The sequence below is a fragment of the Mercenaria mercenaria genome, chromosome 9, assembly GCF_021730395.1.
Source record: "Mercenaria mercenaria strain notata chromosome 9, MADL_Memer_1, whole genome shotgun sequence".
In the NCBI taxonomy this organism is placed as follows: domain Eukaryota; kingdom Metazoa; phylum Mollusca; class Bivalvia; order Venerida; family Veneridae; genus Mercenaria; species Mercenaria mercenaria.
This window is the reverse complement of record NC_069369.1, coordinates 83,503,889-83,515,923: the sequence shown is the minus strand read 5'-3', so window position 1 is coordinate 83,515,923 and position 12,035 is coordinate 83,503,889. Positions and strand designations below refer to the sequence as shown.

General features: G+C 34.9%; 1 protein-coding gene across 1 annotated transcript in view; it reads right to left on the bottom strand.

Annotated features, from left to right (window-relative positions):
- LOC123547617 (GRIP and coiled-coil domain-containing protein 2-like) overlaps nt 1–12,035 on the bottom strand; it is a 39,750-nt gene that overhangs the window by 15,179 nt on the left and 12,536 nt on the right. Inside the window, exons 3-5 of the mRNA XM_045334870.2 lie at nt 4,091–4,150; nt 2,573–2,677; nt 949–1,071 (exon numbers count right to left, since the gene is read on the bottom strand). Coding sequence (XP_045190805.2) covers nt 949–1,071; nt 2,573–2,677; nt 4,091–4,150 — 288 coding nt within the window. The remainder of the gene's footprint in view (nt 1–948; nt 1,072–2,572; nt 2,678–4,090; nt 4,151–12,035) is intronic.

The following is a 12,035-nucleotide window of genomic DNA, read 5'->3' as shown; positions in this document are numbered from 1 at the left end:
GATATACATGTTTCTTTCTTATATAATTTTGTTAAATCATCAATTTTCATGGGAGACTAATTTTAGTGAATTTCCTGGTCCAGGAAATGAAATCCCAACAAACAAGCTAATTTCACATTCATTTCATCTCCAAAATTTTAAATCCAGAAATTTTTATCCCCATGAAATAGCCAATGTGTGTCCAAACCCCCCAAAATTTGTTCTCACAAAATTACGTGATTTTACAATATATGGTAGTACATTTATTACACATCGGATTTTACTTTAATTTCAGAAAATATTCACAAAATACAATAAACTAAAAACAGATATAATTGTTCTATATACAAGTCCTATTTGCTGGATTCATTTAAAAATTTTGCACACATGTAACATTAAGCATGAATAATTAACCAAAGCTCTGTGATAGCAATCAATTTAACTAACAATAAACAATAAAAGTCTCTCAGTTGCAGAAATGTCACAGCAGGGGAGCATGACTTTTTTCACCAATCTTTTGTTGGGGGCAAGTGCATTGTGGATTATTACCTGTTTTACCAATATTGTTGTGTGATAGCATTGCATTTCTTTTTCTATTAAGGCAGTGGACCTGTTACAGTAATGACATTCAGCAATTTCATTGTGAGAATATATTCTCACTAGGCAATTCAACAATTTTGTGACTTAAAGTAGCTCAACAAGCACATGTCTTTCTGTAAAATCTGGAAAATACTAAAACCACATAGAGCAAAGCTGATCTATCTGTATATAGAAATAGGAGCAGATAAACCAGTTTCGCTCTAAGCCCTCTGCGGAAAGCATAATTTGCTGGGTGTCATTACTGGTCCTCTAACCTTGATACCTGACAGTTTAGCTTTACCTTTCTTGAATATTTACAGCCTAAGAAGATAAAATAAAGCATGATTAAATTTCTGCACGGAGCAAACAAATACTGAATAGAGAACAAACCTGTTCATTGGAAGACTCTAGTTTCTGTACAAGCTCCTCTCTTTCATGAGCGGGAAAATGTCTGGTACTCATTCCCTCATCTGTCGTCCCGACACGGGATCGTGCTATCTGCTCTCGTAGCAACTGAAACAACAGATGATGACATAGTAAAATGAAACAGAGATATAAGTTCTTGCATTTTTCATCTTCATAACAGAACAAGAGCTGTCTCCATAGGATGACACATGCCCCCGATGGCACTTTGAATGAATAGTTATGGCCGATGTTAGAGTTTAGGACCTTTGACCTACGGACCTGGGTCTTGCGCGCGACACTTCGTCTTACTGTGGTACACATTCATGCCCAATAAGTTTAAAATCCATGCATGAATGACAAAGAAATGGACCGGACACGCCCATCAATGCACTATCATGATATATGACCTTTAACGTCTAAGTGTGACCTTGACCTTTGAGCTATGGACCTGGGTCTTGCGCGCGACACGTCGTCTTACTGTGGTACACATTCATGCCAAGTTATTTGAAAATCCATCCATCGATGACAAAGATATGGACCGGACACGAATGCACTATCATGAAAAATGACCTTTAACGTCTAAGTGTGACCTTGACCTTTGAGCTACGGACCTGGGTCTTGCGCGCGACAGGTCATCTTACTGTGGTACTCATTCATGCCAAGTTATTTGAAAATCCATCCATTGATGACAAAGATATGGACCGGACACGAAAATTGCGGACAGACTGACAGACAGACGGTTCAAAAACTATATGCCTCCCTTCAGGGGCATAAAAAGACAAATCTTTCCGAAACTGAAGATTTAGATTTTATGTTTGTGTTCCAAACATGCAAAGATTGCTACTGGAGCACTTTTCCTAGATATTGTAAGCTGAATATTCCTAGTTGACCTGTTAGAAGGAATGATAATGTTATAACAAATACGTACAATGAAACCTTAAGAAGCCAGCCAGGACAGCAACACCACCTGTCTGCTTAAGGCAGGCTTGACAAGTCGAAATTTGAACAAAAGTTTTATTTGAGAAATAAGCTGACTGACTGCTTAAAGCATGTGGCTGCTTAATAAAGGTGATTGTTAAAGCTGGTTCAACTGTACTGCCCGTTAGGCACCAAGGTCATATGACCATTCTCTACCACCTTGCAACTGGTCAATTTCAATACTGTGATCAGAAACATCCAACTAGATAGTAGTTTGTAAGAATTAATAAATAATTTATAGCAAAAGAGTGTTTTAACAATATTTATGCACGATGGGCAGTTATACGTCGCACGTAATAATTTGTACGACGTATTACCGCCCGATGGTATAGACAGTGTTAAAACACGCTTTTGCTATGAATTATTTCAATTCTAATATGCCCTTTATCTAAAACAGTAGATAAAATATAGTAGCACTCTTTCTTGGTCGTAACAAAAACTCTGACATCACTGCACGTTAACGTGACGTCATTCTAGCATAACTGTCTTTTAACAGAGACAGGCATACATGTATTAGAATAGTCATTAATGTCAACTCTATATCCATTCACAAGAACAAATGCACAAAGCCATTATATATCTAACCAATGAAACATAATACAATGTCAAGAACATGTGACCAAGCTGTTACCTTGATATCTCCTTGAGCATCCTGTAGTTTCTGTTTCAAGTCGTCCACCTCAAACTGCAGGGACTTACTGCATTCTTTTGATTCATAAAGCAATCTTGCAAGGTTCTAAAATAAAAAACAACTTCCAATTCAGTATGTGTAAAACTGACAAAGTCAGCACAACATAGCAATTTTTTTTTCATTTTGTTTTTGTTGGGTTTAACATCACATCAACAAAAATTGTATGTCATAAGATGACTTTCAAGCTTTTCATGGCGGAGGAAGATCCAAGGTGCCCCTCAAGGCATTATAATATCATGGATGGGAACTTGGGAAGAACCATCAACCTTATATTATGCCTGCTGGATGGCTTCCTAAAATGAAATATTCTATGCCCCAAGAGAGGCTCAAACCCACATCAGTGAGTGGCAAGTGATTTTAAACACTCGGCCTGGGACAGAGGCCCCCCAAAAACCAATTACATACAATACCATCCTTTGGTCTAAATTTAGAATGTGTCTCTAACTTTATGCAGCAACATTAAATACATTTTGATGCACTTTCATTGCAATCAATTTATCCATTTAAAACATCTGCTTATATTCTGTATCTACATTATCAATACCTTTATCAACAAGAAGCAAGTTAAGGTACTGTACACCTAGAAATGATTTTGCGCTATAAGTGACTTTCACAGTTGGTGTGTTTCCACGAAGTTTTATAGGTAGAAACATTAGCAGCTACCTCCAAAAGGCGAAAGTTTGTAACTTTCATTAGTATGCATATTTCCTCCCTGATACATGTGTAATTATCAAAAAACAATGGTTTTCTTAGCTATGTTGCATAAATCCCATGACCTTTTCACAAGTGATCTTTGACAGTCACAGGGGTGAAATGGGAAACGACTTCACAGGTAAAAAGCAACCATTGGAAAGATGGTCACTCAGGTGTTGGCCAGGGTATCTTACTTACAACTGAAAAGTTACGCACCAGTACAAACATACAAAAAAGCAACTATATATACATATTTCTATGTAAAGGATGTGTATTCAAAATGCATATGTCCACTGGGTACACTAATATATGAAATAGTCAGTATCAATGTAAGTCTACAAGTATCGTCAATATTACAATCCGATACAGTGGCTTCAACTTTTAACACTTTGTTATTGAATACAAAACCATTTAAGCACAGCAAGTCTGATGAGTACCATCCATTTTTAATTGCTTCTGGTCTGGTTTGAACCTTCTCATATGCATTTGTCAGCCACTTGGCATAAACTGGTTTAATGTACAATTATAAATATCTGTCAATCCAGCTGATGTGCAGTTTTACTCGTAATTTTACTTGTCGACTGTTTATTATGTGCTTAAGCTACATGTAGTAAGTTTTCAACAATTTGCATCCATGTATTTCAGCGAATCTTTGTAGCCACTAAATCACTTGTCATTATAAAAATGCTAAATATGGTGTTTGCATACAATTCTAGGGTTACAGTAACTCGAACAGTGAGATATAAAATCTGTCTTGTACTATACCTGACTCTGTGCATCTGTATAATTCTTGTAAAGGCCTGTATCTGATGTACTCTGTTTGGGCTGAAATATTAAATTCAGGTAGAAAAAATTAATTCAATTATATATACCTCTTTGAATTTAAAGGGTTTGTGCAAACCTGTAGCTCATCCTTTTCAACATAAAATCAGTACAAAAGTATGCATAGGTGACATCAAAATTGCAAGTTCTACAATACTTCAGTATTTTCATACTGACCTGAAAGATTTGTGACAGACTGGCAAACTAATAGAATTTAAAACAAGAGCACTGCCTATACGTGCTGCTAGTGCTGGTCAGTATGCAAGGAAAGTGTTATAGTTCAGAATTTCTAAGTACAAAAAGGGCCATAATTCTGACAAAATGCAGGTTAGGGTTATGGTTCTCGGCTTACATAGTCATCTAATGATGATTAAGAAGTGTACAAAGTTTCAAAGCTGTAGATGACTATGTAAGCCGAGAACCATAACTCTAGTTTTTGAGAAAAGGTGGACCTAAACAAAAATTTTAATCAACGCCAACAATCAAGTGACGACAATACCTTGTAGATTTTTTTCAAAAATCAGACAAGCTAAAAAGTGTTGGGGACATAACTTTGTTTAAGAAAAGGTCCAGTAATTCATGGTGCTGCATAAACTCTGGAACAACAGTCTTAGACCATTTTGGGTTGTTTTTTTTTTAATTTTTGTTTTTACAAACGGTAAAATATAGGGTTTCAAGTCAACTCAACAAAATTAAGGTCATACACTGACAGGCATCTGGCTAGAAAAATCAACCTCTTGTAAGCAAGCTGGATGGCCTTTTTACATGCAAAAAAATCTACATCCCTTGGTTGGTTTTAAATCAAGCGGCAAGTGATTTGAAAATGACATTAACCACTTGGCCGCATAGGTACCCTGAAACATTTTGTACATTTAAACTTCAGAAAGATAATATCAAATTGTACATTTCTGCAGCAACATATGTTGAAAATATATATTTTGAATGCAAGACATTATGTTCAGCTGTTTCCACAATGTTATCAAAACTTAATTACCAGGCCTCATAAAACAACAATGCAATATTTAGTCTGTCAGCTGAAATCATACATCATATGGTACTTGGGACAAAAAACAAGGCATGATCAATAAAGCATCAAAATACCACAAAACTGTATAGAGTCAATGACAATTCATTTGTCCATTCATAAAAGAGGAAGGAATAGGCAAAAACTGTATAGAGAAAAGACCCATTTACGTAAATTATGACCTAAAAACTACACAGAATAGATCTATTTACATCAATTATGACCTCAAAACTACTGAGAAAAGACGCATTTACGTCAATTATGACCTCAAAGACAAACAGTAGCTTCAAGGACACTGAAATACAGATTATATTTATAGTTTCAACGTAAATTATTTTATGTATCACAAAGCTTCATGTGGACAAAATATCAGACAACTTTTTTTTCCTTTCCATTGTTTGCTACAAATGCTGCAACACATTTTCATAAAGACAATCAATGTTTAAACGAATATCAATTCATGCCTATAAAAGCTGCCTGAAATAAAAAATTACGAAACATTTATAAGGGAATTGCAATGCATTCATAGATTAACCACTGACTAAAATGTTATGAATGCAAATGTACTGTATAACATATACTTTTGACGTCAACTAGCATGCTGTTATACTGATATAATTAATAAATCGATGGCTTAGCGCAATACTGGTCCAACTCAATTTTCTAAAATTATTCAGGAGAGACAAAAAACTGATCCTATAAAAAGCTATTTGGAATGGAAAAATATAAATTTACATGTTGGCATAAAATGCCTTAAGAAATTATTGTTTAAATTTAGTTTTTGGCAAAAAGCAGTTAAAATAGTGTATTTGAGAGTTGGACCGATATTGCATTCAGTTTTACAGTGCAATAAAAGACCAACTTGAATTAGACCATTATCACATTGTATTTTTGCTGTTTCAGAGCTAATTAAAATGCAGTTGGACTTCTATTACACTGAAAAGAAAACATTTTTTTGTAATTACCGGTATACCCAAAATAATTATGTTTTTGAGAGAGGAGATGAAGATAAAAATTATTTTGTCTTGCCCATCCAAAACATTTTAGGCAAAACTAATCGGTTTTCAACTGGCCATTCCTATTGCAGCTATGTTTCTAGTGGCAAATTTGTGATATACCTTCAGATATTAAAGCCATAAAAAAGTAATCGTATTAATCCAGAAAAAAACAGGGAGCAGGTTAGCAGATCACCTCAGTACAACTGAAATAGGGAAAACAGCACCTCTGACTCAGTACAAATGAAATAGACAAAATAGGCACCTTAGTAGAACTGGAAACATCAGTACAACTAAAACAGGGAAATAGGCACCTAGGTACAACTGATATAGGGTTAAAATGCACCTCAGTACAACTGGAATAGGTTAAAATGCACCTCAGTACAACTGGAATTGGGTAAAATGCACCTCAGTACAACTGGAATAGGGAATTTAGGCATCTAGGTACAACCAAAATAGGGTAAAAATGCACTGCTGGAATAGGGAAATTTGGCACCTCAGTACAGCTGGAATAGGGAAAATAGGTACTTCAGTAAAATTAAAATAGGGGAAATGGGTGTTGCACATTAAACATACAGATAAGGATCCAAGTACTATTACTGTATTTCAGAGAAAGCAACAGAATCTTCCAATTTGTATGAAAACACAACCTAATAACATATCTTACAATTACCGGTAGTGCATTTTCAACCCTTAAATGTGGAATTCAACAACAGTAATTAAACTTAATATATAAAACTAAATTTGCAAATCAAAAAAAAATATTCATAACTACTTATTCATTAGGGAAATGGAGCTATCATCATTTCTGTGGTGAAGCTATGGAAAGATGTTAATTATGTGAGAAAAATATGCAACCAGACTGAAGCTTAAACTTGTGGCCTTGGAATACTGTTCCTATGCTCTATAGACTGAACAACCAGGCTGTTTACAAATTTTCTTCCAGATTTACATTACATTTTTCTCAACTATATTGAAATTCAGCCTCAATTTCAGTCATTATGTATTTATTAGGGAATCGATCCAACCGATTTTCGCTGCGAAGGGACGAAAATCTGGATCGATCCCTCTGCGGTAACATGCGATAAACTGGATATCGAATTAAAAAAAATGTGTCCTTCCAGCATGTGCACAGAGTGCCTGACTTTGGATTTTTTTGAAAATACGTTTTTTCCTTGTGCCTTATACGTGTCCATGTAATTTGTCCCAACCACAACACTTGGTGTTGTAACCAAGTCAAAGTGGTATGTTTGATACCATATGCTACAGGGTCGGATAAATGTGCAGAAGGACTTTTACTCAGACCCAGGGTTTTTGCTGACCAAATTACTTGGCCTCCTGCACATTTTCTTGCTAAGAATGAGTTGTTAAAACATGCAAAATATGGTAAAAATGAATTGTGAAAACATGCTGTTTTGAAATTTTGTAAAAAGTACTAATTTCTAAGAAAATTCGGCATAATGCAAGAAATTGTTTAATTAATGTCACTTAAGTGTGCATACTACCTATTTTTGAAAAAAAAAAAAAAGAGTCTTAGCAGAAATTATTTAGGAAAATTGGTAGATTGTAACTTGTAACTGGTAATTCTGACAAAATGCATATCAAACTTATGGTTCTTGACCTACATAGCCATCTAAAGATGATAAATATGTGTGCCAAGATTAAAGCATTTACAGATTTTGAGACAAGGTGGACCTAAACAAACATTTTAACCAAATTTTCTTACAAAAAGGACCACAATTTTGACAAAATGCTTATCAGGGTTATAGTTTTGGCCTACATGACAAACAAGTAAGCAAAGTTTTAAAGCTGTAGCTCTTATGGTTTTTGAGAAAAGGTGGACCTAAACAAAAATTTTAACCAACATCAACACAAATCGTCAAGTGATGACAATCAAAAATCAGATTAGCTAAAAATGACACTTAAATTTAGTCATAGCAATAGTGCTTGATAATGCTATGCCTCATGTTTCATTATGTTTTGCATAAATCTTTGTGTAGCTAAATGTTTATGCATCACAATCTTAATCTGATGTAATAAATCAAATCTATAAGAAGATCCTTTGATAGCAAATAATGCAACCAATCAAAATAGTTTTGATTAAATTGAGACAGTCAAATGTCCATGCCAGGAAAAATATTCTTAGCATCATTATTTGTTTCAACAATGGAACAAAAATATTTTAAATCCATTTACTGAAAATATATAGGTTAAAAAGTAAATGATACCCAGGTATTTACTACAAACTCAAGTTTTGCTATAGCACCCAAAAAATGTTGCTTTTAACGTTTAATTGGAATAACAAAAGTATAACAAGGGAAAACAGTGTGAGTTTGAATTTCCAACTTTGGTAGGGTAAAAATATAATTACACAAGTAAACGTATAGGCTCTTTTTCTCGTATCATATTTGTCTTGGCCACTTTCAGGCGCCAGGGAATCGATAACTTGGCAGTGGACTAACTTCAGCTTCTGTACAATTTTATAAGAGAGTTAAAAAGAAATTTTAGGTGGACTTGCCAGACCATTTGCCTGCTCCAAGTATTAAAAATTTTGGCTGTAATTCTTGATCAAAATGATCAAGCACTTCCTGCTCTTATTACATTACTTACCAATGCAGTACTTAATTTGAAAGAAATCACAACATTTTTGTTCATTGATAGGTTTAACTAAAGCATATTGGTAAAATCAAACAATTTTATCAGTGCAATATAAGACCAACTCAAATTAAACTTGTCATAAAACAAAATGTTCAATGCAATATAAGTCCAACTCAAGTTAGACTTTTATTGCAGTGATAAAAACCAACATTCTGAGATAGACCTATATGTTTCTGGAGGGTAAAAGTGGGTAAAAAAGGGTAAATTACTCTAATTTTTTCACAGACTGTGTATTTGACCTTAGTTTATAAAAATATGTAAAAAAGTGATTTTGTGAAAAAATGTCACTTGGACCAGTATTGCGCTAAGCCATCGAAATGCATGTTTTTTCTCATATTAGGATATTTATTAGGCTAAAAAAATTGTTTGTTTCCAGCAACATACTCAAATAAATTAGGGTAGGTAGATCGCTAATTTTTTTTTTTTTTATTATTTTTTTTTTTTTTTTTTTTGTTAAGTGGGACTATTCGGAAATTATTTTTGTGTCAAAAAATGAATACAAATAAGGGGCTTATGCCTTTAGAGCATCAGTAAGTTGATTTCTAACATCACTGACCATGTTTAAAGCATAAAAAGAGCAGTTTTTTAACTTTTTGTTAAAAATTTGACAAAAAATTCTCTAAGGCCATAAAAACATTTGGGGTCGGGCCAAAACTTTAGGGTAGGTCGGGATACCAGAAACAAACAGTGTTTTTTTACGCCTTATAGTAACTTATAAACAAGAGGACCATGATGGTCCTGAATCGCTCACCTCTTCCCACATGACCCAGTTTTGAGTATGACGTCGTTTTTTCTATTATCTGACATAGTGACCTAGTTTTTGAGCTCATGTGACCCAGTTTTGAACTTGACCTACCGGTAGATATTATCAAGATAAAAATTCTGACCAATTTTCATGAAGATCCATTGAAAAATATGGTCTCTACAGAGGTCACAAGGTTTTTCTATTATTTGACCTATTGACCTAGTTTTCGAAGGTACATGACCCTGTTTTGAACTTTACCTAGATATCATTAAGGTGAACATTCTCACTAATTTTCATGAAGATCTCATGAAAAATATGGCCTCTAGAGAGGTCACAAGGTTTTTCTATTTTTATACCTACTGGCCTAGTTTTTGACCGCACGTGACCCAGTTTCAAAACTGACCTAGATATCATCAAGGTGAACATTCAGATCAATTTTCATCAAGATCCATTGAAAAATATGGCCTCTAGAGAGGTCAAAAGATTTTAATAATTTTAAACCTACTGACCTAGTTTTTGACCGCAGTTGACCCAGTTTCAAACTTGATCTAGATATCATCAAGATGAACATTCAGACCAACTTTCATACAGGTCCCATGAAAAGTATGGCCTCTAGAAAGGTCACAAGGGTTTTTTATTATTTGACCTACTGACCTAGTTTTTTTAAGGCACATAGTTTTTGTCCGCACATGACCCTGTTTCGAAACTGACCTAGATATCATCAAGATGAACATTCAGACCAATTTTCATACAGATCCCATGAAAAATATGGCCTTTAGAGAGGTCACAAGGTTTTTCTATTATTTGACCTTCTGACCTAGTTTTTGATGGCACGTGATCCACTTTCGAACTTGACCTAGATATCATCAAGATGAACATTCAGGCCAACTTTCATACAGATCCCATGAAAAATATGGCCTCTAGAGAGGTCATAAGGTTTTTCTATTATTTGACCTACTGACCTAGTTTTTGAAGGCACGTGACCCACTTTCGAACTTGACCTAGATATAACCAAGATGAACATTCTGGCCAATTCTCATGAAGATCTCATGAAAAATATGGCCTCTAGAGAGGTCACAAGGTTTTTCTATTTTTAGACCTACTGACCTAGTTTTTGACGGCACGTGACCCAGTTCGAACTTGACCTAGATATCATCAAGGTGAACACTCTGACCAATTTTCATGAAGATCTTGTGAAATATATGGCCTTTAGAGAGGTCACAAGGTTTTTCTATTTTTAGACCTACTGACCTAGTTTTGGATGGCACATGACCCAGTTTCGAACTTGACCTAGATATCATCAAGGTGAACATTCTGACCAATTTTCATGAAGATCTTGTGAAATATATGGCCTCTAGAGAGGTCACAAATTTTTTCTATTTTTAGACCTACTGACCTAGTTTTTGATGGCACGTGACCCAGTTTCGAATTTGACCTAGGTATCATCAAGATGAATATTCTGACCAACTTTCATAAAGATCCCATGAAAAATGTGACCTCTAGAGTGGTCACAAGCAAAAGTTTACGGACGCACGCACGCACGGACGACGGACACCGCGTGATCACAAAAGCTCACCTCGTCACTTTGTGACAGATAGGCTAAAAAATCTACATCACTTATGTTGAACAATATAACGCATATATAATCTGTATTTGCTACAGTAAAGTTATCTGTATGTTTTGTTTAAACAAGAGGACCATGATGGTCTGGAATCGCTCACCTCTTCCCACATGACCCAGTTTTGAGTATGACGTCGTTTTTTCTATTATTTGACATAGTGACCTACTTTTTGAGCTGATGTGACCCAGTTTTGAACTTGACCTAGATATTATCAAGATAAAAATTCTGACCAATTTTCATGAAGATCCATTGAAAAATATGGTCTCTAAGAGAGGTCACAAGGTTTTTCTATTATTTGACCTAGTTTTCGAAGGTATGTGAGCCTGTTTTGAACTTTATCTAGATGTCATCAAGGTGAACATTCTCACTAATTTTCATGAAGATCTCATGAAAAATATGGCCTCTAGGGAGGTCACAAGGTTTTTCTATTTTTAAACCTACTGGCCTAGTTTTTGACTGCACGTGATCCAGTTTCGAAAATGACCTAGATATCATCAAGGTGAACATTCAGATCAATTTTCATGAAGATCCATTGAAACATATGGCCTCTAGAGAGGTCAAAAGATTTTAATAATTTTAGACCTACTGACCTAGTTTTTGAACGCAGTTGACCCAGTTTCAAATTTGACCTAGATATCATCAAGATGAACATTCAGACCAACTTTCATACAGATCCCATGAAAAGTATGGCCTCTAGAGAGGTCACAAGGTTTTTTTATTATTTGACCTACTGACCTAGTTTTTTAAGGCACATGACCCAGTTTCAAATTTGAACTAGATATCATCAAGGTGAACATTCTGACCAATTTTCATGAAGATCTATTTACGGGTATGGCCTCTAGAGA